Source organism: Drosophila miranda, chromosome 4 (assembly GCF_003369915.1).
Source record: "Drosophila miranda strain MSH22 chromosome 4, D.miranda_PacBio2.1, whole genome shotgun sequence".
Classification (NCBI taxonomy): Eukaryota; Metazoa; Arthropoda; class Insecta; order Diptera; family Drosophilidae; genus Drosophila; species Drosophila miranda.
In genome coordinates this window covers 16,312,029-16,339,694 of record NC_046677.1, presented here as the reverse complement: position 1 = coordinate 16,339,694, position 27,666 = coordinate 16,312,029, and the positions used below count along the sequence as shown (strand labels likewise).

Genomic DNA, 27,666 nt, shown 5'->3' with positions numbered 1-27,666 from the left:
GTCGCAGCTACGGCCGCGACACTACATTTATATCCGATTCTCAGTCAGTCTGGCTCCTCTCCGACAGTGGGTGCACACATTGCACGACGAAGAGTGTGTGAGAGAGAGAGACAGAAAATGAGTAAGCCCGCGGAAGTCGTTGCGTAGCCACTGGTAATAGAGTTTTTCCTTCGATCTGATCCAGATTCGGCAATGTCCTAGATATGGTCGTTCTCTATGATTCTGGTCTCTGAGAACTAAGCGTAAAACAAGACGGACATGGCTTTATCGACTCAGCTCTTGATGCTTATGAAGAATCTATATTCTTCAAGTGGTGGGAAATGCTTTCTCTGTATGGGGGGTATAAAAAGCGCCAATTGATTCTTCTTTTTTTTCAAACGATAATCTTTGTATCTCTCTTCTTGCCATTATACAAAATTACCTATAGAATAAATATTAATACGAGTACTATCGAGCACACTTCAGACTGGAGAATATTCTTGGGGGCTGTTCAATTGGAAAACGTGCCGTTTCGATTTGGTTCTCGTGGCCAAGCACTTGACGTTTCAAAGCCAATGGGTTAATGAAAATTCGCAATTCGTGGGAAAAATCTTTCAATTGCATTGGCTAAACATAAAAAAGTAGTAAGAGAAAAACTGTTTAGTCAGTATACTACCTGAGACTGTGTAATTAAACAAGATTTGAATGATTGAGGAATGAGAATGCGCCATGGAGAGTCCGAGTCCGAGACCGAGACCGAGTCTGAGTCCCCACCCTCGCAACCACAACGGATGGCAAATCTCAGGTGGGTACAGAGCTTGTTGGTTGTTGGGTTGGTTCGGTTCGGTAGGTAGAGGTAGAGGTAGTCACACCTTTGTGATGCACCGGTCGGTCTCGGTCTCGGTCTCGGTCTCGGTGGCGGTGGCGGTCTTGACCTTGAACTTGGTATTAGATGTGAGGCTCTCCAAAACCGGTTGGTCGGTAGACTCTTTGTACTGCAAATTAATGGGCAAAAGCGAAGAAAAGAAAAACGGTGACAAGCACGAGGCGATGCCAATAGAAACGACAACAACAACCGCAAAACCAACAAATGAAGGGTAGAAAAAGGGAGCTTTGGATGATACCCTTGCTTATAGTACATCAAATCTAGGGTAACTTTATGATAGAATGATCCAATTTGGTATACACTGGAATTCATAGAAATACACTTACAAATACAAAAAGAAGGTTTCCTAATCTAGGCAGTCCTCTAAATTCCTAAATTCCCCTAAAAAACACCTCCCCACCTCTACTCAAATCCATAATACCCTCTTTAAGGGTATGAGAAAAAAGATCAACTCGGTCTTGATATAAACTGGAAAAACAATTGCACAGTACTTGTATATGTACGTACAATACGAGTATATTCAAAGGAATTTCCATTTCAAATGAAGAAAAAGGGCGCATAATTAAAATTTAATTTGCATTTTGTAGGGTAAAATTAACCAGCGATAAGGGAAACAAGAGAAGACCAAGGGGGAGTCTCGTTTAAGCCACACTTGCTGTGCAGTTACATTTCTAATTGAAGGACCCTTTCATGGCCGGGGACGACCATTAAAAGCGAAAAGAGAGCACAATTCAAACCCCAAAAGCCTTTTCAAAGCGGCCGCAGGCGCCATACAAAAACCAACCCTACAACACCCCGACACCAACATGTTGCGCCCCCAAAGTAGGGGCTGGGACTGGGGCTGGGGCTGGGACTGGGGCTGCGGTGTTGGTTGCAAGCCACCGCAGCAACAGCCGGCGGCTAGCAGTAAAGCTTAGGCAGTTAATTAAACAAAGGGGTTTTCAGCGAAAAAAAACAGAAACGAACCTCCACAGCCCACGGGCAACGTAAGACTCTGTAATTTCTATGAGTTCGTTTGAATACGCTCATGGAGGATATTATTATAAGTACATATAGTATTTTTGAACAGCATCCACACTTCCGTAGTCTATGGATTTCTGTGCCATCAAGTCGATGCCTTAACCTTTGGAACTTGTATTCCAACTGGTGGGAATTGGAGGTTGATAGGAGCATTACTCTATGGTAAGCTTTAGTGCGGTTCCTTCTTTTTTCCTTGATTTTTTAATAGAGCTTCTTCCGATATCCCCTTCCAGACTGAGGTTCTTCTGTTTCCTTTCGGCGTTCAAACCCGGCATTGTCTGGATCGTAATCGGAGAGTCCATGAAGTAGAGCCGCAGCTCTCCCAGAGCTCTGCCAGTGGCTCAAGAGAAAACCTAGTGAGCAGCAGGAGACGTTGCTGGACCAATCTGCCTCTTCATGTGTCAAAAATTCTTCCAGGGGACATCTTCCAGGTTCACTGCCCGAGCAGCAGCTTCCTCTCGGGTTGTGTGTACTTTTGGTTCTTCTCCTTTTTGCCGATCTTAATCGAAATCTGAGCTCAATTTGGTATAATGTAGGCGTGTGTAGGCTATCAGATCCTTGAAACGCTCGCATCGAATATTAAAATTATTGTTAAAATTGACGCACAACTTCCACACACATACAAAAATGTCCACTCCGAATCGGAAGCGTGGGCATGGATCCAACTCCTTGGAGCCAAATGCCAAATGTTCCCGTGTTCAGCTGGAGGAAGCTCCTCGCCAGCTGATGAGCCTGCCGCGGGAGCTGCTGCTGCGCATCGTCTCCAAGGTTGCCCTCCCTCAAAACCTTATAAGGACATCGCAGAGTCTGAGGGAACTGTACACCGACCACATAATGCACTGCCACCGGTGCTTCGTGCATTCCCATCGGCAGCAGCCCCAGGAGGGCTTCCGCGAGCCCGTCGTTAGAGCCGTGTTGAAGGTAGGTGGGTGTTAAGAGAGTACAAACTTTGAGATGGTGCAATCTTTGACAGGTGCTGGCAGAGGCCACAGAGTACTTCATCCGGTGCGGCTATGGGCCACAGTTTGGATATAACTTGGCGGCCCTCCATGCCCGGATATCTGCATCCACTAAGATGAGCACCATGAACGTCCACTTGAAGAGATTCCTTTGCAAGTTTCTGCTCAGTCTGGAGGGGCCCTTGGTCAGCCTCAGGAAAGGCAGTGCACCAGCAGCTGCCAGGAATCAAGTACAGCATCGCCGTCTCCTTCTAACGATGACTCTACTCAATCTCCTGAGAGTGGGTACATCTGTGGATCAATTCAAAAAGGTCTCCCTCGAATTTCAGCTTTTTTCAGCAATTTCGTTTCTTTAGGATCCTCAGTTCTGACACGAAACTCTTGCACTGGCAGCTAAAGGTCGAGGTAGATGGCATATTTCTTGGCGTAATGGACCACCTTAGGGGTAAACCCAGCCTTCAGGGCCTCAATCAGCACATCCATATCGTGGGTCTCATTACGGAGATGCTTCTGCATGACCAGCTGGATAGAAATTTTGTGTAAGTCACTCAAATGCTAAATTTTGCGCATTCACCGACTGCCGTTGCCGCAGGTGCATCAAAACCGTCGGCAGACGTACCCTTCAGTACGGCCTGAATATGAACGGAAGGCGAAACCTTCGCTTGATCTTGATGTTCAGTGTCCTAGCCCCGAAAAACTGCATTCTTCTGCTGCAGAAGGCCATTGCCGGAGAGCTCGATCTGAGGGATCCCATACACATGCCACCCAACTCGGCGTTCAGTGTGCGCCTCGAGATGTCTAGCAAGCTAAGATGCTCGGATAGCAGAAGCATTATTGTCATGCAGCTGGCAAAGGTGGACTAATGAGCCGCTCATTGAACGGTGGACAAACGAAATTGTCATGTAATATTTTACTATTTGATCCTTCCGGTAGACGAACGGGCCCAAAAATTCCCAACATAAATCGAAAGATCTAACACCAAAGATGCCTTCTTCAGGGTTTTTTCTCTGCAACAAAACGTTCCACTGGGACACCCTTCATTCCGGTGCCCTCTGCCACCGACTCTCTAACCATTGGCGACTTCCTTTCGAGAACTACTGCTGAATAGGGGACCGGTGGACCTGTTCGATTTATTTACTTACAGCCACGCCCACACACAGCAGATACGCACCAACCTGTTGACCGTCAAAAGCCAAACAGAACAGAGGGGAAAGCCAGTAGGGAGTGGGAAAGAGAGCTGGTAGAAAAAAAAAAACCTATTTAAGTTAACGTGCAACTCCACGCCCACAAGCTGCTGTTGCGTATTGCGTGAGCGCCACAGGCGGCACACGAGTTAAGCGACAGCAGAGACAAGGACCGACGCATTTGATACCCTTGTAGATGAATCGTGTATAACATGCAGTTCTTTTACTCCGATACAAAAATAGAATTTGTCTAAAGGCCGTATAGAAGGTTACAGAAGAGGATCCCAGTATTCGCTGCCTTGCCGCTTCTCTGGAACTCGTGTGGCACTCAGATGACCGTCATGAGGGACCATGGAGGACTCTGCGTTGCAAGCATCATACGCTCTGCATAGGGTACACAAAAGAGCACATAATTGAGCAGTGGGAAAAACTGGCAAACCGGTTCGGTCTTACGGTGCTGCTCGGACGGGAGGTGGTGGCTGCCCCTGCTGCTGCCTGTGGCTGCGTGTTGCATGCAGCCCCTGGCCAAAGACGTCTCTGCAATTTGCGGCTGTTGTTGCTTTTATTGTCGCCCCTCGCCAAGAACCAGGTCAAGGCTGCAGCCGCATTGAAGATCATGATGGAGTTACGATCGAGGTGGAGCGAGAAGGTCTAGAGATAAATAATAAAAGATAAAAAAAGGATGGCAGGTCTCACCAATTTGCGGCCCCGCGCCAAGGACCAGGTCAAGAGGCACATCTCACCTGGATCTAAGGGACGAATAGCTCCTCCTGGATCACGAGCACAAACTGAAGATGTTCCAAGAGGTTTCTCGTGTCGATCATGACTTCTATGTGGGTAAAAATCGAGATTCAGAGCCCCACCAAGGCAGCCCACACAGAGATTCTCTTCTGCAATGATCAATATTCATAGAAATTCCAGAAGCCTGGAGCCTGAAGTGCCAACATATTTCTGATTTCAGCTATCCCCAACAGCTGTTCCAGGGCCTCCTTGTGAGTTATATTTATGAAATATTTCATTTACATTGACAGGCCGTCGACAGGTTATTTTCGTACGTGCACTCCTGCCTTATCTGATAACTTGAAACGAATTTCACTGACTGCCTTTGCTCCCGTTTTTATCGTACAAATCGCAGACAGTTCAAGCCGAGCCGCTGCTGTTGTTCTGTATTTAAAGATGTTTTTTAATTGTTTGGACGTATATATTGAGTTGTTTATGGGTTCTGTTCTCTGGTGCACGACGTCCGGCGGCGGGGACAGATGTGTCCGCTGGGTGGAGTGCTGTGTCCGGTGGGCTGCGGTGGGTTCAAAAACAAAGCCCATCTGGATGACAAATGCAATGCCATATGGAAAGAGGACCCCAAAAGCTAAACGAATTTGAAATACCCTTGAAATCCAATGGCCATACCGCATTAGAAATCGATTACCGGCATTACATCTTCTTAACCCAAAACTCCCTTCTCCATCGGTCTGAATTAACAAGAAGTTTTCGAAGCAGGAAAGAGTGTTAGTATGGGATGACAGAGAGTTGCACTTAAAAATTTCTAAAATATATGAATTTTTCTAATCGGATGGCATTTTAAATAGATTTTTTGTTGATTGTTGGGGATAAATTAGAGGCATATGAAATACACATATGATTTGGATGATTATTGGTAAAGAGAGGTACCGAAAGAGACCGAAAATTTGCATATCCTCTAATGTGCACAGGAAGTCCCCCTGGAAAGCGTATAAAAACCGAGAAATACCAAACAACAAAAAAGAAACAACAATTTCGTAATTAGTCAGATGAGCTGTGAACCCTATAATTAGTGCTACCTGTTAAGGCATCAAATTTTCATAATTTTTGGCAATTTATATGCAACGCTTGGCTGCATGCGTATGATATGGTGATGATGCCACTCCTGCAATTGCCTTTGTCCCGATGTCCCCTATCCGCCATCGCCAGAGTTCAACAAACGCGTGCCCGGAATGCCCCCGGACGAGTGGCCCCCGGGACCAGGTCAGTACATCATCGAGAACAGTAGTAGCCCTGGTATTGGCACTTCCTGCTTGAACTTAATGGCATTTTAACATGCATTTTAAATTAAGTGCGGGCAACACTTAAGTTTTAATGTCATAGCCCTGTTCGCTAAGTGCATTAGTCGCTTGTGCTTGCTGATTAATCATCCGCCATGTGGAACGCTTCAAACGGCAGACGGGTGGCACCAGAGACGAGAGGGAGGGGCACGGGCAAAGTTTACTCTACAAAATGTGTTTGCTTTGCATCTATTCGAAACTTCCACTTTGACATTTAACCGCCGCCGAACCACAAAACTTATTTAAACACAAAAAAAAAAGTCAATCGGTCACTGAACCCGTATATAAAATTCATATTATTAAATACCACAAAATGCTATAAAAACCGTTTGATTTAAGAGATGCCAAACAACATTTTGCTGAAATAAAGCGTACAATAGATTTTTGCATATTTATGCAATGCAAATCACAAAAGGAGCAAACACATTTATCAAAAAAACATATTTGCATACAGAAACAAACAAATTTTGGAATCGTAGATGCGACCGATTGAAAGTGACAATTTTGGAACGCAAAATGCGCAAAATTGTATGCAAATAATCGGTTTAAAAGTATTTTGTATTTATCGCCAGCAATTTAAATTCATAGAAAAGTAATTGCATTTATTTGAAAATTGAAATTTTTTTTGATTAAAATTTAAGTTTGGAAAATTACCGTCAATTAAGTGAATCACTTCTGGTCCAACCAATTCCATATCCTGTTGATTTGATTCCGTCGCAAATTCGTAAATATAATACTGAACATAAATAATCTAAAGTGGTTTGAAGTTGTAGCATATACAAATAGGTGTAAATACTGGGATCCACAAAGGGAAGATTATGGAAAAGTACCAAGAAGGGATATTCTTCTCCCTTATAAGTTACTCAAATTTAAGTCAAAGGAGAACGAAGGAGTGCATTTTTTTTTGCATCAGCAGAATGCAGCAACAAAAAATTGTTTTTTTGTTGAAGAAAGTAAATTAAAAGTGCCAAAATTGGCACTTTACAATTTCAATTTGTAAGTTGCTCAGCGTCGCTAATATCCCTTCTACGAAAGCTCGCAACAAGAAATTTCCCTGTTACTAGGACATCTGCTCGCAACGAGGGATTTATGCTCCTCGCCCAACTACCGCAAATAAAAAAAAATTCGCCTGGCCTAGGCCTAGCCTAGAGCGGGAGGGGGAGAAGATCAGCTCATCAGTCGAGCGCAAGCGTGAGTCACTTATACATGTCGCGGAATATAAATACATATGTGGAAATTCTGCGGAAGTTTGTGATAAAATCGAATTTTGTTTACGAGGTGCCGAGGAGTACCCAGTGCGTAACCCGATAGTTTACAGTTTATTAGGAGTGTTATTAGTTTAGTAATTTTTTTGTTTTTGTTTTGTTCAGAAGAAAAATCGAGGAAATGTGTGACATGGCGACAGTGAACAACAACTGAACCGTAAAAGAGAGCGTGAGTTTTTTTGTTTTTGTTAAATGATTTGTTAAATGATGAAATGATTTTATAGGAACGTTGCTGCAGCACCTGGAAAGTACACAAACAAATCAAAGGAATGCTGTAAGTTACACAAAGAAAGTTATTGTAGTTTGATTTTTTGTTTTATCGCACGTAATCAAGAGCATCTTTGCTTAAGAGAGGCTGTGCTGTCTCTCCCATGCCCTTCTCGCACGCCGCGCATAAGAACTGCACGTTGGCGCTCTCTTAAGAACAAAGCGCAAAAGGGAAGATGCAAGACTGTTCGCTCTGACTCTCTTTCTTCTTTCCCATTTACTTAGGAGCGTGTGCTTGAATTACCGCAAGATCGTAAGTGACCTGACGCAATGATTGCTAAGAACAGTATGACATTCACTGGTTTGCCTTTCTATTGCCTTTAGCTTCATTTGAAATTCAAACTGTATTCCCAAACTCTATGTGAAACACAGTACGGATTGAAGTTTGCTGTCGTTTTAAAGTTTAAAGAATTTCATATTTAAATTCAAAGTTTTCTCCGCTGTAATTACCTCTCAAGCTGTAGGATTCATAATTCTGCATTTACCTTTTCAACTGTAGGGCTGGGATTCGTAATTAAATTTACTTCTCCCAGCAGGCTAACTTTTTAATTAAACTGCAGAATACCTTTTGCTGTAATTTGCATTTACCAAATAAATGGTGCGACATATTTTACCTGATTTACTTGACTTCTTGGCTACCAGTTAGATTGCCAGCTCTCAATCACTGGAGTCCCCCCCAGTAGCCAGTTGCTCGAGCAGATAACTCATTCTGAGATAGAGAGAGAGAGAGGGGGAGAGCCCCAAGGAGCTGGTCCAAATTGATGCGACTTTTAGCCCAGCTGTCTCCGGTTCCTCTGTCTGCGTCTGTGCTTTTGTCCATGTCTATTAGTTGGCTTTAAGCCTTGGGCTTAGACTAATTTGATTGCCTAAATGCTTTTGGCCAGAAGGAATTAACTCTGCGCAGACAAACAAGAGTCTGCTGTGCGAGTACGAGTACGAGTACGAGTATATGCTGTCATTAGTAGACAAGCAAACATCTTGGCTGCAGTGTCAGCATTTGGCCTATCGAAAGGAGCTTAGGCGAAAACCACACACACAGCAACACTCTTGAAGAACTTTGGAAAACACCTCTGCCAAGTGGCGGCATGTTTTTCAGTTTTGTTCCCACTTGGCGACAGCTCCAGTTCGCCAGCCACTCCACAATCTATCCTCGTTAATTAGCGATGGTTGCGTGAGTCGTGTGTTTGATATCGAAACTATCGACAGTAATGGAGATCCCAAAGATATCCTCTACAATCACACATTCTTTACCCATGCAATCACGTTCCATCTCTAAAACCCAATCTCACTTAGGGCGCAGTGAACTTTTCCCTTAATAAGCGCAATTGACATTTCAAGCATCAGACGAGAGAGAAATAGAGAAAAGTGGCAATCCCTGCTGGAAAAGAGGCAGACCGGAGACACACTATTGCCAAACAAAGTTGCCAATCGTGTGTACAAGTAGGCAAAGGATGCTCATGTGCATCCTCCACAGGCACAGAGACAGAGAGAGAGGGAGAGAGTCAGTGAGGCATAAACATGGACATCCCGTGGGGGGCATCTACATTTCCTACTGGCAGGAACATTCAATGGAGCATTAAACTGTCGAAAATCAAAAGAAAAGAACCACAAGGAAAATCAATAAACAGAGGATTTTTCAACTTTAAACAGGATACGAGATTCGTGGTGGCTGATTCTGTGGTTTTATTATACGAGTGGGTATTATACAATCAATATACATATGTGCTTATTCCTATATCAAACGAAGAAGGAACTCCTCAAACATTCCCTCCTTGCCCGTTTCGCTTCACCTTTAAACGGGCTTCGAGAATCGTGATGTCCGTTTCTGCATTTTTATTATTTTATGTGTTGGGGGCGTGGCCGCAACCTGTACCGGCATCATTAAAATTTCATTGGGTGTTTACGACTTTAAAACTGCTGTAAAGTTGGCTTTAATGCCGGGCGCTTGCCCAATTTCCTTGTGGCCAACAAAAATAAAAGTTAAACTTTAAGTAGTCCATCGCCATGGAATGCCGGTGTGGAATGTGCTCTGAAGCACATTAGCCACGGCACATTGTGCCTACTAATGAGCTCGTTTATGGTAGACATCCGCATCCGTATCCGCATCCGTTTCCGAGCGTTGTAAAAATATATATGTATCTACAGATGGAGAAAAAAAAACAAATGTCAGTCCCTTTGGTCTGTGTAGGCCTCCGCACCACACACACACCTGAGCCTGAGCCTGAGCCTGAGCCTGAGGAGTAGTCGTCCCAAAACTCCTTGCCAGACACTGGGCCGTCGGCCATTTCATTTGCTCTTCCCTTTTTTTATAGCCTCGTGCAGGGATATTATGGGTTTTGTCATGAGTCTTAGTCCGGCTATATAATCTGGCACGGTTTTAAAGCTTTTCAACTTTGTTGTGGCTGGAATGGAGACACGGAGATTGCGATGTATTGCTTCCTTATCCCCGATGTGTGTAAACTAATAAAACGAGGGGAAAACATAAAATGTATACGATGTAGGCACACATAAGTATATAAAATAAGGGAATTGGGCCAGAGACATGTCTTTGGCACAAATGAAACCATTGAAAGGAACACCTTTCCTATTTAAAGTCTACTACTGTATTTTTTGCTACAAAATATATCCTTCGCAGAGTATTTAAAAGTCGCAGAGGCCCAGTTGGCACAATGTTCCATTAGGTTCCACTTCTATGTGTGTTTTTCGGTTTGGTATGTCGGTTAGATTTCCGCTTTGCTGCACACGTCAGTGCGCATATGTTCCGTTTCGTTCCTATTTTCTTTTCTTTTCTCTTCGTTTCATTTTATTCATTCCTTTTTGTTGTTTGTTATCGTACCTTGGCATTTGCGAACCGCCATTAACATGAAAATTATGTGTAATCGCAGAGAGATACCAAAAGGGTTTTACCTCTCACAGAAGGGGGAGTTCAAGGAAAGATAAGAACCCAAAGTGGCTTTAAGTATTTGTGGTGGAAAATGTTGGATTTTTAGTTATAGATTGGACACGTATGGGTGTGCTGGCTGGCTGGCTCACCCTCCGGAGATGTTACAAAACTTTGCAATTAAATGCGCCTTAAGACATTTCGGACATGTCATGTCAAGACCGAAATCCATTAAAAATTGTCTTAGGATTGGCCTGGTCCGGGTCCGAGTCCGAGTCCGAGTCTGTCTCTGGCTCTGGCCCTTGTGACCATGCCCCAAACATAGTTCAAGATTTCACATTAAGATAATTCCAAGGAAATACCAAAAGCCGCCTCGTCCGGCGCCGAAGACATCAATTGACAGTTTCGTTTCGTGTTACTCAAAAAACGACAAAAAAAACAAAACAGAAACCCCCCAAAAAAAAAAGACATCAATTTGTTTGGAGATTTTATTTGCGTTAGGCCTCGCTGAAGGTCTGCAAAATAAAAAAATATACAAATATTTTGCGGCCAGGTAGAAATTGTCAGCGTGACCAATACACAATTTCGATGACCATTCTTCGGGGAACCCAGAAAGGAGCCCAAAAACCACACCTAAAAATAAGTATGAATCCTAACAATCGAGGATTTGGACTGTGGAATACCCTGTTGACAGATTTTTGGTTTCTTGGTTTGAAAGGGAAATATCGAAATGGCCTAAAAATGATTTAGATTATTTGAAATATTTATATTTTAGAAGGGATTAATTTTTTTTCGATCAGAGTCTTGACTTTTCTGCAGACTAGCGCTTTTTGTAAATTTTCATAGATTGAAGGTAGCCTTAAAAAAATTTCACAATAAACTGCAACCTGCATGGGAACCTTCTATAGATGTATAGATATATAGATATATATATAGATGCGTTGAAAATGGTTGTAAGGACACCCTTTTCCCCTGTTGCATAAATCTATATATTATATACCTCGGAACCCCAGGAATACCGGGTATAAAAGGGTGGATCCAAAACATTTTGAGGCTGCGGCCGATCACGTTTTGAAGCCCGTTGAAGTGAAAATCCAGCCCAATCCGCCAATGTTTAAGATCTCATTAACTAAATGCAGCAGACAGCATTTCTTTTTTTTTTGGGCTGGTACGCAATATCACTCATAAAAATATAAAAATAAAACAAAAATCTTTAGCTGCAAAACGTTTTTGAGGTCACTAATTGTCTTTGTACACTCAATCCTGAAGTCGGACGCGTCTCCATTTCAGATTTCAGATTTATTTTTTGGTATTGTACTCGTATATTGGGTGCGGCACTGGGGCTGCTGTGGCCTGATGATGATATTGTATGGATGAAATTCTTGTTGTTGGATTGTTTAACGAGTACCGTAAGCCACTTTTACTTTTTTGATTTTGCTTTACCGCTAAACTGCAGACGTTTTTATAGGCTCAAAGTGGAGGCTGATTGCCGGCTGATTGACAGCTGCTTCGGCTACTTGAAGCTCAGTCGGTAAATCACTTCCCAAAAAGACTCCCGCTCCAACCCCCTCCGCAATCCATTCCATACCATACCATACCATCCCGTACCTTCCTGTGTTTTGCGGCTCATAAATATTTGGAGAACGCGTGCTTGCCCCGCGGGCCTCTGGCGAAACTAAGGCCTGCTCTCTGATGTCTGTCCGATAAACAGCCTCCATGTACGAGTACATATATTCTCCATCCAGCCTTTTGATGTCAGTCAGTCAGTCTGTCTGTCAGTCTGTCAGTCAGCCAGTCAGCCAGTCGGTGATTCCGTGAAGTTTGGCCTGAAAAACCAAAATATTGTTACTGCCGCAATATGTTTTGTCAGATATTCATCTTTAGTGGCCAGGCCGGGCCAGAATATGTTACGATTGTGCCACTGCCTTTGTCCGTGTGCACTTGCGGGGGTATACGTATAATCGATAATAATACATGAAATATTGACTACACAAAGTGCCCCAGACTTGTCTCAAAATGCTTCTCTATAATTTGATTGCTTGTAGATATGTGTTTAAGTTTCTGGATATTGTTGTTTTGGGGGGATTTTATGATGGAATTGATTTCTGGGAAAAAGGGTTCTCTGGCATCTCAATCACTTTAGACTTGAATAATAGAAATAGAAACAATACTGTAGCATCGGTAAAAACAAAAGACAACTGAATATCTATAAATCAAACAATCAGTTCAACGTTACTGGATATTCTACGGATTGTAGGGAGTAAGTTCCGATTCATTTTCGAGTCGTATTTCGAGCCTTTTTCGTCTCACATTTTTGTTATATTTCTATTCGTATTCTTTTTATTTTTTTAAAGGCTTTGGTTAGAGGGTGGAATTGCAAAATCCTAGATTATTCTACATAAAATTCTACAGATTATCTACATAAAATCAAATTGTTAACAATTGCTTAAAAATGATTTGAAATTATTAGTTTTCCAGGGTATAAAGTATAGTAGGTATAGTAGCTAATAAATCTAAGATTTACAATATCTAAAAATTAAATATTAACATAAGTTACTTTTCCTTCAAAAAATTAATTAGTTTTAGTGCGTCTATTCTAGTGACCAAAAAAAAAAGTACCTTATTTAACACGGCATTAAAAAACTGTTTAAAAACCATAATTTTGCTAAATTTCTCTATTTTCCTCGAATGACATACTTGAAGAATCATTAAATAACCAAGGTTTTTGCCTATCAACTTTTAAAAAATAAAAAGTTATAATTCAAATTTTAATGCAAGATTGGGTGCGTCTAACCTATTGACGAGCAGTGTATATATTCTTTATCAGCTTCAATAGCCTCTACCATTTTGTGTTATCCACAATTTTTAATATGCAGAAAACCGTGAATCTTTAATCTTAAATATAGATATTAGCTTCTATAAATCCCTTACGGTAGAAATATTAGCACGAAGGAATGACTCTTCCACCTCGCTCGATTTCTATCCCGTTTCTGTGTCTTAGGAGCAAAAGAACGGTTTTCATGTCCGGGATATATTCAAGGAAAACCGACTCCTGTGTATCCCTCCCTCCTACCATCCAATCATCTCAAGATACTTTAACCAGCTGACTTTAGAGAGATATTGTACTCTTCTCATAAAGATATAAAGAACTATAAACTGAGTTCCGGGTATCTTAGTGCAGAGCAAAGTGTGCCTTGACGGAAACGTTCCAACTGGTTGGAAACTTCACATTTGATCGCATTGTGACATGGATGATCTAAACAGCAAAATATTGAAGTTCTTTGTGGTCTTAAGTGCTGTTATACTCACTACCATTATGTACGTCTCGTTTCCGGCGGCAAAGATCAGGCCACAGAAACAAAGGCCTTCCGTTAGAGGCTCTCCGACGGCCCCTAATCTTTCGCTATCAGGAAAACTCAACAGCAGCAGCCACAATCATGGCAGTTACATTAGAAAACGTCAACGCACTGGTAAGTCATCATCACAGCCATTTCTGTATAACTCAAACAAAAGAGTCCAATTGGCTTTGTATGATCCGCAAATGGGTCTTGACGATTCATATTAAACCTTTAAACAAAGACTTTCATATTGGACTATTGCGAATACCAATACCAAATCATCTGCCTAATCTTTTCCCCAAGGAGCGAGTAAAAACATTGAGCTGAGAGCATTTCAGGCCGTTTCGGTTGGCTCCGATATCATGAAAATATTGCGGAGAAAACTTATTGAATACCAAACCAAATCCAAGAAGAGGCCACGCAAACGGAAAAAGTCCCGCAAACCCGTAACCATTGAGAGCACGTTGAGTGCCAGGAGCAGCTTACAAACATCAAGGGGTACCTCCCCATTCCATGACCATCCAGTACTTACAGCAAAACTCTATGAGCCCGGCCATCTCAACGATGGGATTGATAAGCATCAGATATGCAAACACTGGGGATCGTATCCGAAGCTGCTCATTCTGATCACCTCGGCAGAGTCCAATTTGATGGCGAGAATGGCCATCAGACACACCTGGATGCACTACGGAAGCAGGCGAGATGTCGGCATGGCCTTTGTCCTCGGAAGCACCACAAATGCGAAGCTTAACGAGGCACTCAACCAGGAGAACTATCTTTATGGCGATATGATACGTGGCCACTTCATAGACTCTCACATCAATCTCACTCTGAAGACGATCTCTTTGCTGGAATGGACAGACACGCACTGTCCCCGTGTCGAATACATCCTTAAGACCGAGGACGACATGTCCATCAATGTCCCCAAACTACTGAACTTTATAGACCGGCACAAGGATAATCGTACGATCTATGGTCGCTTGGTTGAGAAGATGACGCCCCATCGATATGGCGATATGGGCAACGAGTTCCTATCGTATGCCACAGGAGGAGCCTACCTCCTCACTGGAGACATTGTCCATGAGTTGTACCTGCAATCGCTCAATACGATTTATATGGAACGGGAGGATGTCTTCATCACGGGCGTTGTGGCCGAGAGCCTGAATATTAGTAGAGTGCAGGCCGACAGCTTTCGCAACATCCGCATCATTTTATTTCCGTGCATCATCCGCAACGCGATCAGCATCGACATGATCGAGCCCCAGGAACAGTACGAGCTTTGGAGGATGTTGCTGGACCCGACAATCAAGTGTAAGGAGGTTTTGGTAGATGCAGAAGCAGGCGAAAACATGTAAAGTGTTTGAAAAATATATTAAATAACTGCTAGAAGGACGTGTTTCCCATTTCAAAAGGGATAGGATAGGAAAATAGGCCGACTTCATAGACGACTAGATCTTAAAGTCTTCTATCTACTAAAATAACAGGAAAAAAGTTATCAGACGGTGCTGACTGTACCCTCTCGCTTGCTTTCCTTCTCTCTCCCAGCTAGGCTTAGCAATTAAGGGTGGTTTTCATTTACTCAAGGTGGCATGTACTCAAAGAAAGATTATCCCTTATAAGAGCTGACTATCTACCATCTCTCTTGGAGCATTGGGAGTTTATAGAAATAATAGGAATACCCATTAAAACCATGCTTTATTCAGCTTCCATTATATCCATTCCTGTGGATTATTAATTCAAAAACGTGTCGTTCTACCATTGCTAGAACACCACGCCCTCGAACCAAAACTAATATAATTCTCTAAATAAATTATGTTTGACACTTTGGCGGAATGGAACGTTCCTTTCACATACATATGTATGTATGGGATGCCCGACAAGCTTTGCCCATATCGCTGACAGCATTTCAGGCTTGTTTGTCAGTCAGCCAGCCCCTAACGATGCTCTCTGCGAGCCTGGCCATAAATTCAAAAGGGAATCCGGCAAATAAACACCAATTCACAGGCAGAAAGGCCCAACACGGAATGGAACTGCCAACAATATCGCGATGCGAGACGATACGATCCAAGTGTCCAGATATGTCAACAATGTCGCTGTTAAGCGCCAGAGTCCGGGGGGGTTCTTCGCGGAACGACACCCGCTTCCGCTCTCAAAATAAAAGAAACATTTTTTCAATACCTGACTCATGCACACACACACACACACATAAATAATTCACACAAAATAATAAAAAATACGACCTGAAAAGTTAACGCTTGATTGCTCGACTATCCGGCAAAAGGAAGATACAAGATACAAAAAATTGTTTCAGCAGTTGTAAAAATTGCAGCATAAAATCCGATTCCAACATGTGGGCTTTAATGCTTGAAACAAAACATGGTGGGATTAAATCACTCAATCGAAATGGTTAAATAAAACGATATTTAAGCACAAAAGCCAATTTAAACACTTGAATATCTTTGAAAGCATTTAATCCAACTATAATTGAAATGGCAAGAGAAAGGTACGAGTAAATGGGAAAGTGTTTGCCGGGAAAAAGTTCAATTCAATTGATGGAAAATTGTTGCTCTACAACTTTTAAAAGTATAGAATAGATGGGTTAAACCAACAGTTTATTAGGAAGGTGTCATGCGGCAGCGCACCTCGGTCGGTTGGGCGGGAGGAGGGCTTCTCCTGCTCTCCCACGGGCCACTGGACGGTGCATCGCCTCTTGTAAGATGTAGACTTTTGCCTTTCGGATCCCCCATTTGAGAAGTGACAAACAGCGGCATGGAAGTATAAATCAGTTTGGAGTTTTGACACATGACTCAACCAGCTGAAAGGGATTCAAGCATTGTCCAGATATAAGTAAGTACTCGTGCAAATTTTTGGATTCATATTTTTGCAACTTTATTTTAGTTTTAATTGCGCGCACGCAATAATTTTCCTTGATGGGGCATCAACGTCAAGGCGAATCACTTGCCAACGCTCCATCCATCATAAAATGCCAGTGGCGAGGCGGCCCAGGGCCGGGGTGGGGGAGGGGGGGGGGGTGGGGGGGGGAGGGGGGCCAGACTCTTTGATTATGAACGCGTGCGCACAATCATCCAGTAACAGGGAGCAGTACCGGCACACCAGAACCCCTCAGAGACAGAGTCACCCCGTTGGGGGATTGGGTGGGCGTCCAAGCAGCCCGATTATCATGCACAGAGCGCATCGACCATAAAAAAAACGCGATTCTGCGATTCTCTCTCTGTTGGCCAAATGGCGTCTTGGGCCTTGTTTTGCATGCTGCGCTCGTTAAGAACGCCATGGAGAACAATGCAGCCATAGCATCGGCCGCGGGACAGCCTGGTGTTGCCCAGTAATGGGCTTAGCCCAAGTTAAATTCCCCTCCGCCCCAAAAACTGCTGCGGTTTATAATGACGTCTGGCACAAAATAAGAATTGAGTCAAAGCCGCGACCTGCATATTGATTTGCTGGCAGACCCTCCCTCCTATGCCTCCTCTCGGGCCATGCCATGCCATGCCATGCCATGCCATGCCACATGCCATAAAGCCAAGAATGCGCCAGCCGCTTGCCTCCTCATCACAATGCAATCGAATCCCAGTCGCAGTACCAGTACCAGTACCAGTCCCATGGTAGCCAACAATTCTTATATAAATATTCATTTGAATTCTCATTTCAATGAGCAACAGGTGCCAAGCCAAGACCAGTAGCCGCCCCAACTTGCTGGAGATCAAAGCAATCTCAAGTGGACCTTGATGGTCCAAAGAGTTAATCTTTTAACAATGGGCATTGGCTAAGAGAACAAGCCTATAAAGATGGAGAAAACGTCCATCTGTCAGATCTGGGTTACGTTTTAGGCAAATGGTTTTCTCCCAATGGGGGGGGAGAGGCTTCCCAGTAACTAAAAAATGCCTCCCTTAAAGATAAATATCTAATATTCAAGTATGAAAGTGCTTCCAAAACCTTTGTTGAAAAGAAAGTTGCCATCAAAATATTTTTTATTTGTCAACTTTCTTCTTGCTAGAACAAAAGATGTTTTCGGATTTGCTGATTATGAATTGAAATCTTAAAACTGTTGATTAACGTTAGAACTGCCAATTTTCAAGGCTGCTTTTGCCCAAGCAAATATTTGAGGTCGTCTACGTAGTATCTATGTTTTTTTTTAGCTCTGTGCAGAACCCAATTGAAATTGTTAGAACAACTTGTAGATCCCCTTGCCAATCGAAGTTTGCTACCCTTTTGATTAGTGCCAAAATAAGAAAGAAAATTCTTGTATTGTAAGCAAATAATTAAATATTTGCACATGTGTTCCATGAATGGTTTCCAACTCTGGAAACCGAACAAAACGGATACCAAACGAGTAAAGACGTAAAATAAAACCCATTGACTTGGGTTTCTCTTTGTTGAGCTCTGTCATAATTCTCTTGAAACTCTTTACAAGTGGGTCTCTCTTTTGTCTAGCTCTTACCCCCAAAGAGAGCAAAAACAGAAACCAATTTAATTTGTTTGTTTTACTAATCAGCGGCACGTACTCGCACGTTTCTTTTTTGCCTCAAAGTCTTTAGTGGGGTCTTTAGTCGAATTCTGTTCGGGTCTGGTCGGGTCTGGTGTAGTGGCTGCCGTTTGGTTAAACAGCCCACGTTTAAACATGGCTCAGAGCGTGCTAATCAAGTAGGTCCAAAAGCAAAATTACGCGACCGACTGAGCAAAAGGCTGGCCATCATTGGATCTGCTCCGGCTTTGTCTGGTTTTTGGATTGGCTTTGCTTTATATACGAGTATTTTTGGTCGTCAAGTTGAACCAAGTTGGTTTTGGCTTTGGTTTTTTGGTTTTGGTTTCCGACCGAGCCCGGGCTGGGGCTGGGGCTGGGGCTGGGCCGCCGCTTGGGTACGCTTTGATGACTTCTAGGTGAAGGTCATTGTGTGACTGAAATGTTAATTTTGACTGGCAGTCAGTCGCACATATATGGGCAGAGTGCTTGGGCAATTTCAGTGCTGTGTGTGTTTCTTTTTTACGACACTTGCTAAGGTTCTACACAGAAACCAAGCGAACATACAACTCGTACATAAGGCAGTATTTATGTGGGCTTAGGGGCTGTCCAACGTGGACATATGTAGACGCAGACTCGAAATCCAGTTTGGTTTCGATGAGATTCTTCAACGACTCGCACTTTCCATTAAAAATTATGTACATATTTCAATTAGAAGTCGTTAACAAGTTTGCTTTAAATGCTTTTTTAGAGGTATTACTGAAGGTTTTAGATTTACAAATTGGTTGAACATGATATAAATTAGGCGGTTATGAAATTGAAAACAAGTCGAAAAAACATCTACTTATAATAAAGAAACAGAAGATTAAAATGTAACAATTATAAGAAAGTTAACAGGTGGATTTTTACTCAAAACATTACTGAAATTTATAATTTGTAAACAAAGGAAAAGAAGAACTCACTCAGTCAGTGAGAAAAATGGAGTGAAATGAAGAAAGTACAATAAAAATAACAGAATAATAACAGAAAAGGAACATCGATATGGAAACATTTTTGGAGAAATAAAACTTATTGAAATGGAAGAATTTTATTACAACTTTAATCAAATAACATGTTTATTGGTAAAATACTGAAAAATAATATGATTTTTTTTAGTTTTAAAGGAACAATGGGAAAGAACAGTGCTTTAAGCCAGTGACAGGAGTGGAATGAAACCCTGTTCTGGTAATAGATAAAATAATAAAAAAGGAACATAAATATGTTAACATTTTTGGAGGAAAAAACTTATCGAAACGGAAGAATTGTATTACAACTTTAATCAAATAATATGTTGATTGACTAAAAAAAAGAAGTTGTTTTTTAAAGAAACAGTGGGATGGTGGATGGTGCCAGTGTAATCCGGGGTTTCACATCTGTCAAAAAATCCCACAGTTCCCCCCGGGATGGGCTCAGTGTGTAGAGTCTATTAGATACATCAGTGGAATGAAATGATGAAATGGAAAGAAACACTGTTCAGCTAGTGGAAGCAGTAACAAAAAGGAACATTGATATGGAAACATTTGTGGAGGAATAAAACTCATTGAAATGAAAAATGAATTACAACTTTAATTAAATAATATATTGTTCAGTAATAACAAATAACACGATTTCTTTTTTTTAAGGTACAATGGGAAAGAACAATGCCCTAAGTAACCGATATCAGTGGAATGAAATGGAAAGAAACTCTGTTCCGATAATGGAGGAACACCTATATGGAACCATTTGTGGAGGTACAAAACCTATTGATATGGAAGAACTGTACTCAAATGGGAGTCAAATAATATGTTGATTGGTATACACCCTCCTAATATTCAATTGGATACAGCAGTCCCCAGAAAGTAGTGTGTCTAATGCCAACCATAATCGTACCGCTTAATGGTAGAAAACCATTAAAAATCCCATTACAAGCACCAACTCAAAATAAGCTCATAACCGGGACTGCTTTACAGTAAAGAACATGCGAAAGTGTCTAGCAATGTAAGTAAAAAAACCTAACCACATCAGCAGATACTCAGGGTACCTTTTCAGTATATTATCGCTGCTGGTTTGCCTGGGACTTTATTCATTGCATTTGGTGAACGGTCATGGAAGCCGCGAACATTCGCCAGCGAATACCCCCTATATAAGGCGTTACAATCAGATGTTTGATATGGTACACAATGAACTACTGCCCATGCTAAAGGTAACGGAATGTCCCAGTTTGATGCGTAGAAACATATCAGCAATCGAAGAGCATAGGGTGAGGATTTTAACAGTTCAAAATAGCAGCCTTATAGCTCTCTATATTTCCCTTAGCTCAATGGAAACTGGTTTCTGATTGGCTTAACACCGCCCTTTGGAGACCGTCGGCGCAGCGAGAAGAACAAGTGTGTCGAAGGTATTATGTTCGTTGATTGAATTCGCCATCGCCTGACTTGTATGAGTATGCATTTCCATTCTATCCAATAGACGATTTGCCCCGTATCGTTGCCCGAACCCCTAAGGAACAGCATGTGCTTTCTACGGATAATATCAGCTATCTAATCATTTACAGATGCGACCAAAGTGACGATGCATTTATCAGTGAGTACTAATTCAAGTTAAAAGTTATTTTATCGTTGACATGCGTTGGTCAAAGTTTCCTAAATCAAAAATATATGCATATTCCAGTGGTCTTTCGGGTATGGACCCGAAGTAAGAGCCCCAGTCCAACCATCTATAAAAATGCTTTGGAAGTCCTCAGGATCAATAATATATCCGAAAATGTGGTGGTGCGTGTTCAACCCGATCGTGCAACCTGTACAAACTTTGTTGCATAATCAATTGAAATGCAATAAAGCAACCTGAAAGCAGAAAAATTGTTTAGCAAAACCAATGACACTGATTTTGTATAACACTTGGAGTTGATTTCAATGGTGTGGCACCCTCAGGCCACAGACTCCCATGACGATGATGAGGATGATGCAAATGTGAAACATATTTAGAGACAAGTCTCAGTGGTTTCAGCGCTCAGGGGATGGTGTGCTCGTATAATGAGCTGCAGCCCCACGAAGCAGAGTCGAGGATGGAGCTGTGTACTGAATGTGCCGCATCTAATGGTCTTGTTCGTGCGCTGGCTAGGACGCTGGCTGCTGCTGCAAGTTTGCTTTTGCTGACGCGGCACACTCCAAAGCCATAAAAGGGCATTAGCCTCGTGAGCACATTGTAGGTGGATGGGTGGCTACAGGATGGGGGGATACATCTGTGCGCTCGCTTTGGAAAATTGAATAAAGTGGCAGAGGAGCAGAGGAGCCGAGGAGCAGAAGCAGAGGGATTGAAGCAACGAAGCGAAGTGAAGTGGTCGATGGCTGGTAGTCAAGTCATTTAGGGGTTGCCAGCAGCATCGACGCGCTGGCGTTGAGTCTATGCACAGCTTTTTTATGGCCTGCCAACTGGGGGGAGAGATGTATCACAGACAGTCTCTGCAGGCAGTATGTTAACAGCAAAAATAAAGCTTCATGCAGGAAAAATATCAATTAAACCACAGCCCCAGCGTAGACTTACTTTAGTCACTGTCCAACCGCCGGCGACAACGTGGCGTATACGCCATGCATGTTTAGGCTTGGCCACTGCTGACTCAATAAGAAAACCCGGCTTGGACGGGGTACGGGGGAATATCCCCCAAGTCGTGTAAATCCCAGAATGAGGAAGAACTATCGCCGATCTCGCTGAACTATAAAAACGTGCAAAATCGAATTGAAAAGTGCAGTTACCCCTCGATGAGTGAACAGTATGGAGAGCTACTTTGTTGTATTCTTGCTCTGTGGATTAATGTGTGCCGTGATGGCGGCGCCCCATCCCCCAGCGGTGCTTGATCCCGTTAGCCAGGAGCTGGAGGAGGCCGCCGGGAGTGGCGACAACAGTGCCGAGCAGTACATGAATGCCATGGAGGAACGTGCCAAACTCTGGTGGCAGTCCATTACAGGAGCTACAAATGGCAGTGATTATTCTCTAGATGATTATTTGTGGGATGACGATGGGGATGTAAATCAATTCCTGAAAATAAGATAATTAAAGGAAAGTTTAAGGATTTGTATTTGAAATTTAATTGGAACAAAATGTGAAATATTGTAAGAATGTTCCCTTTGGGAGACTCTGCAAACTATTCCAGGTAATCATACTATCCAGAGTCAGTGTCTAGTCAGTGCCAGTGCCCGTCACTCACTTAAGATATCAATTAACTTTGCGGTAATCTGCGTGTCTATGCACTCTGAGCTTTCTGTGGAATTTCCCAACATCAATGGACGACAGATTACAGAGAACTGCCGGTATATTGAACGTGTATATAATGTCAATCATTGCGCTTTACTGATAACCCAGACAAGGCTATAAAAGCCCAGCCCTGTGGCCGCCAACTGACATTCAGTCAAGTGCCGCCTGAGCAAAATGCAATCCATTCTGGGACTCCTATTGCTCTGTGGAGCAATCTGTTCGGTGATCGCTGCATCGGGCATACATCAGTACATCGGTGGAGGCGGAGCAGATGATGGCAGCGATGAGAGGAGATTGGAATGGAGCGACAGTGCGCACAATGCCGACACCGATGAGATCCTGAGGCGAGTGGCAGCATTCGATGGAGCCACGAATTTTGATGACAGCCACTGGGGAGGAGGAGGCTCCGACAGGGCCTCCCATAGTGATTCCAATTCAGATGCGGACGGACCCACAGGGGCTTTCAGTTCATTCAATTTTAATGTTATGGAATCGAAAATATACCTAATTTTATTCATGATGCGGAAGTCAAAACAGTTTATGTAGAACGGGTTTGTCCGCAGATTCGTTTTCAGTAATTAACACAGATATCAGAACTCTGGGCTTGACCATCGCATAAATATGCTAATTTATGTTTCGAGCTTTAGTTTTTTCTTCTTCCAAGCGTTGGTTTCCTTCTTGTTCCCCCCTTTTTTTTGTTATTATTCAACTAATTAGCATAAATTGCTAGATTATAGACATTTAGAGCCGAGAGTTTTGTTCAGTGAAAGTAATAGTAGGTATCTCTGGGTGACGGCATCCCAGATCAAAGTGGAAATGGGTCAAGGCTGCCGGGCAATCAATTCCGTTACGGGTTGGAGGGGAGGGGCATTTATGGGGCAACAATAAACAGGGAAGATTAGTTATAGCTGTAGATCGTTTAAGTGCTGTATGGGCTGTGTTCAATTAATTTATAAAACAAATAAATAACTCTGAAAACTGGTTGGCGGAATTTATGCCCAGCCACCTTCAAAGATCTTCACGTGTAAAACAGTATTTGAGATGGTTTTGTCCATTTTATCATAGCAAATAAATTTGGAGTATTTTTTAAGTGTATTTGTGGAAATCGGAAGCCTGGAAAATCCTGCTTGAACTGTAAATAAATTTAATTGAATTTCCCACACCTTGCCACTCGATAGAGACAATCTCAGTCTCCGACAAATCAATCAAAAAACAAACAAAACTGAACAAAACAATTAATTACGTGTATTTCAATGGCAATTACTATGCAAATTCACTTTCCACACACACACACACACACACATCCATTTATTAAATTGTGACTTAAATTTAAATGGTGTTGCCTTTGCTAATTATTTGCCCTCAGACAACATATGGCAAACCAAATTGGAGCTGTAAATAATTAAAGCCGCACAATTGTGCAGGAGGCAGGCACCGCCAAAAGGACTTTCCACAGGCATTTAAATTTCAATTAAATATATTTCACCATTAAATTTCACTTTCCTTCGGCGCGGGGGGGGATGTGCGCGGGTGCCTTTAAATATTATCATGATTTTAATTAAGGATTAAGCCCCAGCCCCCCCTCCACCCACCGGCGAACAAACAAACAATCAGCGAAGAGGAAGCAACATTTTCCAAAGCGGCAAAATTCATGGAAAAACACTCGCGACGACGCGTTTGCCAGCCATCAAATGAAATGTGTTAATAAAAGCGTTGGAAGCGGCAAAGGGAAATATGTGTGAGAGTGTGTCAAATAATTGGAAAAGTATGTTAGCTGCCGGCTCCGAGAACTCTGCTCAGTGTCACACCACAATTGCCCTTTGAGCCCCAGACTCAGTCTTTGTCTTCCTCCGCGACTACGCATACGCCACGTGGCCCGCAGCCAGAGCTTCAATGTTTCGATTCCACATAGAACAGACACCAGAAGCAGACACAGATATGGAGAGTCTCGCCGAGATAACCCCACAGAGAAGATGGAGATACAGGAGGTCGTAAAACGGGAGGAATTGAAAGAACTGAACGCTTCTTAAACACTCAAAATATGAACTGATGACAGAGGCAGCTCTTCTTGGAGTAGCAGCAACAATCATCTTCAAGAAGCAGAGATAGTCGTCGCTGGAATCACAAAGTAAACCAAGAGTCAGACGAGGAGGCACAAGACACCAAGATAAGTCTGAGCTGAAGCCTGCCCCATTCCCCTCGGGAGACCATGCGCCGAGGGCGAGGCAGAACTTAAAGCTGATTTAGAATCCGATTCGGATTCTTCTCCTCCGTTCCAGGGCCTCAGCGGAGAGACAACAACGGAAGCGTTTTACGCAGCCAACTGATTAAATTTATTTATTATGTCACTGAATCTCTTTCGGTGTCCGTCCGTACTCTTGGATGGCAGATGGCGTATGGCTGATGGCGGACCAGTGCCCCACTCAGCCATGAACCAAGGGAGAGCACACTTTATGGTCTGTTCTTATTCTTAAGTCATAATGACAGAGCAATCGTTGGCATTAGGTTCCCTGTTCTGGTATTCCCCTCCCCCCCTCCGAGTTCTTATCGCCGCCCATCAATGGATGGCAAATTGAATTTGGTGCCCTGCTTATCAGCTGAGCCAGACTCCATCCTCCTCCATGCCATTCTTTTGTTTAGCAATCCGAGGAGTAGCTGAATGTCGCTTATCTGGTATCCGAAATCCCTGCAAACGCTATCAGATGCCGCGATATGGCTCTTGTGCCAAATATTTCACAGATAACAAAAGTGGGACTGTGACCAAGGAGGCACCCAACCCAATCCAATCCAACCCAATCCCAGAGAGAACTCAAGTACGTGCTTCTTTTCAGCGGAAACTTTCCCCTGTACAGGGCCACACTGCAGTCCAACGCTCAAAGTCTCTCCGGGTTACGTGTGTGTTGTTTGGGTTGTTCTTCAAGGTACACGTGTCACAGAACGATACGAATTAGCTCGTCTTGGGTCATCAAAAGTGTTAGAGTTTTTTGAAACAAGAGCCACAAATGGAGCCGGCGAGGGCTTGAAGAGAGAGCGTAGTGCCTGGGCTGGGAGTGGGGTCTGGGGAGGGGGCTCACTTCTTTGTCACGTGCCCCTGGCATTAACCCTGCGCAGGTTACGTCCAGGGACTCTACCACCACTGATTTCTGGCCACAATTAATTACCACATTTGGGCAAAAATCAACGTTTTTGTTGCTGTTAAACTCTGCATTTACCTGTTTTTCTTCTTTTGCATTGCGCCCCAGACAATTAGCATTGTTGTTGCTGCTGCCTCTCTGCGCTTAAAAAATGCAAAAATAATTATAATTAATGCAGAGTTTTTGGCCTTGAACTTGCATAACCTGCTGTCGATTCTCCCCTCTTTCACTCGTGCCTCCCTGTCTCCCTGTCTCTCCGTCTGTCTGTCTGTCTCTCCCCCACCGATTCACGTAATTACTCGTACTTTGTCGTATTTCTGCTTTTTGGCCAGGCCAACAAAAATCGTCATCATCTCTCACGCGCTGTGGGCGAGTTGGGGTCCCACCAAACAAAATTCGCATTCATATTTATCTAACCAAACGGCAGAAATGTTTTTCAGAATTTAAATACGTTCTGCTTCGATGAGCAGCGCCCAAATGCAGCTGCAAAAAAGAACAACTAAAAGATAGATGGAAAATTCAAACAAGTGAAATCCATCTAACTCCATACCTCTCGGCTGCCGTCTCTGTCCCACTCTGTCTCTGTTTTGGTCAAGTTCAAGGTGAACATTCAACTAAAAACTTGGCAATTTCTGTGGAAACATCCACAGCGCCATATACAAGCCATATACGATCTCTCACTTATTACTCACCTTTGGCCCGGTCCGTCCGTCCCCTCAAACGAACCGAACAGAATATTAGCCTGACTCAGGGAGGGAAAGAGAGGGACAGAGATCGTTCAAGTGCAGCCAGCACATACGAACGCCCACGGGGCTCCAGGGGAGATCAGTCACTCAGTCACTCAGTCTCTGTCGTTTTCTTAGTCGCTAATTAAAAGTCACTCGAGTCAGCAAACATTTAGGGGCAGAAAGAGGGAGGGAGAGGTGACGCGCTTCATTGCTAATCTCAATCGAAGATGAAGAATTCTCCAAAATGGGTTCATCATTCCATCATCAGTCGAGTGCTCCTTCTATCCATCCATCTGCTGGACGACTGACCCACTTGCCTCATGAATGCGGCGCCTTCTTCTGCTGCCGCGGGGGCAAAGAGTCAACCGCCGGTCCCCGTCCCTGCCTCTGTCCCATCCTCCTCCATTGGCTGCTCAGTTCTTATGCAACATTTGCAGATGCAGTTCGTTCTTCTCTCGATTCTCGATTCTCGATGCTCGGTTCTCGGTTGTGTGCTCTTTTGCCGTTTGCAATTTTATTGCTAAATTAAGTAATTGGTCCAAGAAGCAACTGCTCCTCCATCCATCGTGCCCCTGTGCCCCTCTCTGGATGCCCTGCATTCGCTGTGGATTCTTGCAATCTAAATGTTGCTCCGCCGCTTGTGTTTGCATTTGTATCTGTATCTATTAGAGCGCTGCGGGCTTCGGGGTATCTGCATCTGTGCCTCGCGAGGTTAGGCGCACAATGGGAGGCACGAGAGTCATGAGAGGCGTGCTCTGTGTTCTTTTCTTTCCTCCGCTGCTGCGCCTTGTGGCCTGCGTTTGCTTTCCATTTCGAATGTATCTTGCAGATGCAGTTTGGACTCGAGGGAAGGCACTGATAGGGGCACCGAGTGCAGGCCGCAAATAACCGAAAACAACAAAGTCAAAGAGGCAACAGATGCATTTGGATGTGCTGCAGCTTGCGTAATGAACGAATCATTCCAGGGAATTGCGACTTATTCCCCTGGCATCATTAGCCATCATTGGCGGCCTTCTCTTCTCTCCCCTCGCCACTCGTCGGTTAAAGTGTGATTCACACGGAGTTGGGGCTCTGTGTCCGAGGCGGAGTCTCACGTGCTGCTCGTCATCGTCGCTGGCCACAATCTGATCTCATTTTAATCGCAGCTAATGAATGTCAACACTAATTGCCACTTGAGTGGCGGCCTGACTCCACAGAGTGG

General features: G+C 43.3%; 4 protein-coding genes and 1 long non-coding RNA gene across 6 annotated transcripts; 4 read left to right on the top strand and 1 right to left on the bottom strand.

The window, feature by feature from the left end:
• Positions 1 to 2,379: 2,379 nt before the first annotated feature.
• Positions 2,380 to 3,822, top strand: LOC108161483. Of its 2 annotated transcripts, XM_017295753.2 has the most exons (4): positions 2,411 to 2,806; positions 2,859 to 3,125; positions 3,184 to 3,383; positions 3,437 to 3,822. In XM_017295753.2, exons 1-4 carry the CDS (start codon positions 2,513 to 2,515, stop codon positions 3,705 to 3,707), a joined length of 1,032 nt encoding a protein of 343 aa, XP_017151242.2. In that variant the 5' UTR covers positions 2,411 to 2,512; the 3' UTR covers positions 3,708 to 3,822. The 2 variants fall into 2 exon arrangements, with proteins under 2 accessions (XP_017151243.2, XP_017151242.2); XM_017295754.2 differs by lacking the exon at positions 3,437 to 3,822 and having other exon boundaries at positions 2,380 to 2,806; positions 3,201 to 3,317.
• A 414-nt stretch (positions 3,823 to 4,236) lies between these two features.
• On the bottom strand, positions 4,237 to 5,103 carry LOC108161603. The gene is made up of 3 exons (XR_001775483.2): positions 4,772 to 5,103; positions 4,482 to 4,679; positions 4,237 to 4,412 (listed from the first exon to the last, which is right to left on the bottom strand). It is a non-coding gene; the product is annotated as an uncharacterized LOC108161603 (long non-coding RNA).
• An 8,926-nt stretch (positions 5,104 to 14,029) lies between these two features.
• On the top strand, positions 14,030 to 15,265 carry LOC108164183 (beta-1,3-galactosyltransferase 5-like). Its single transcript, XM_033393827.1, has one exon. It carries the CDS (start codon positions 14,220 to 14,222, stop codon positions 15,210 to 15,212), a length of 993 nt encoding a protein of 330 aa, XP_033249718.1. The 5' UTR covers positions 14,030 to 14,219; the 3' UTR covers positions 15,213 to 15,265.
• A 4,975-nt stretch (positions 15,266 to 20,240) lies between these two features.
• Positions 20,241 to 21,227, top strand: LOC108164180. The gene is made up of 5 exons (XM_017299798.2): positions 20,241 to 20,350; positions 20,402 to 20,612; positions 20,669 to 20,750; positions 20,822 to 20,935; positions 21,023 to 21,227. The coding sequence occupies exons 1-5, from the start codon at positions 20,331 to 20,333 to the stop codon at positions 21,169 to 21,171; spliced, it is 576 nt and encodes a 191-aa protein (XP_017155287.1). The 5' UTR covers positions 20,241 to 20,330; the 3' UTR covers positions 21,172 to 21,227.
• Positions 21,228 to 21,943: 716 nt separating this feature from the next.
• Positions 21,944 to 23,123, top strand: LOC108164182. The gene has a single exon (XM_033393965.1). The coding sequence runs from the start codon at positions 22,124 to 22,126 to the stop codon at positions 22,400 to 22,402; it is 279 nt and encodes a 92-aa protein (XP_033249856.1). The 5' UTR covers positions 21,944 to 22,123; the 3' UTR covers positions 22,403 to 23,123.
• Positions 23,124 to 27,666: the final 4,543 nt, after the last annotated feature.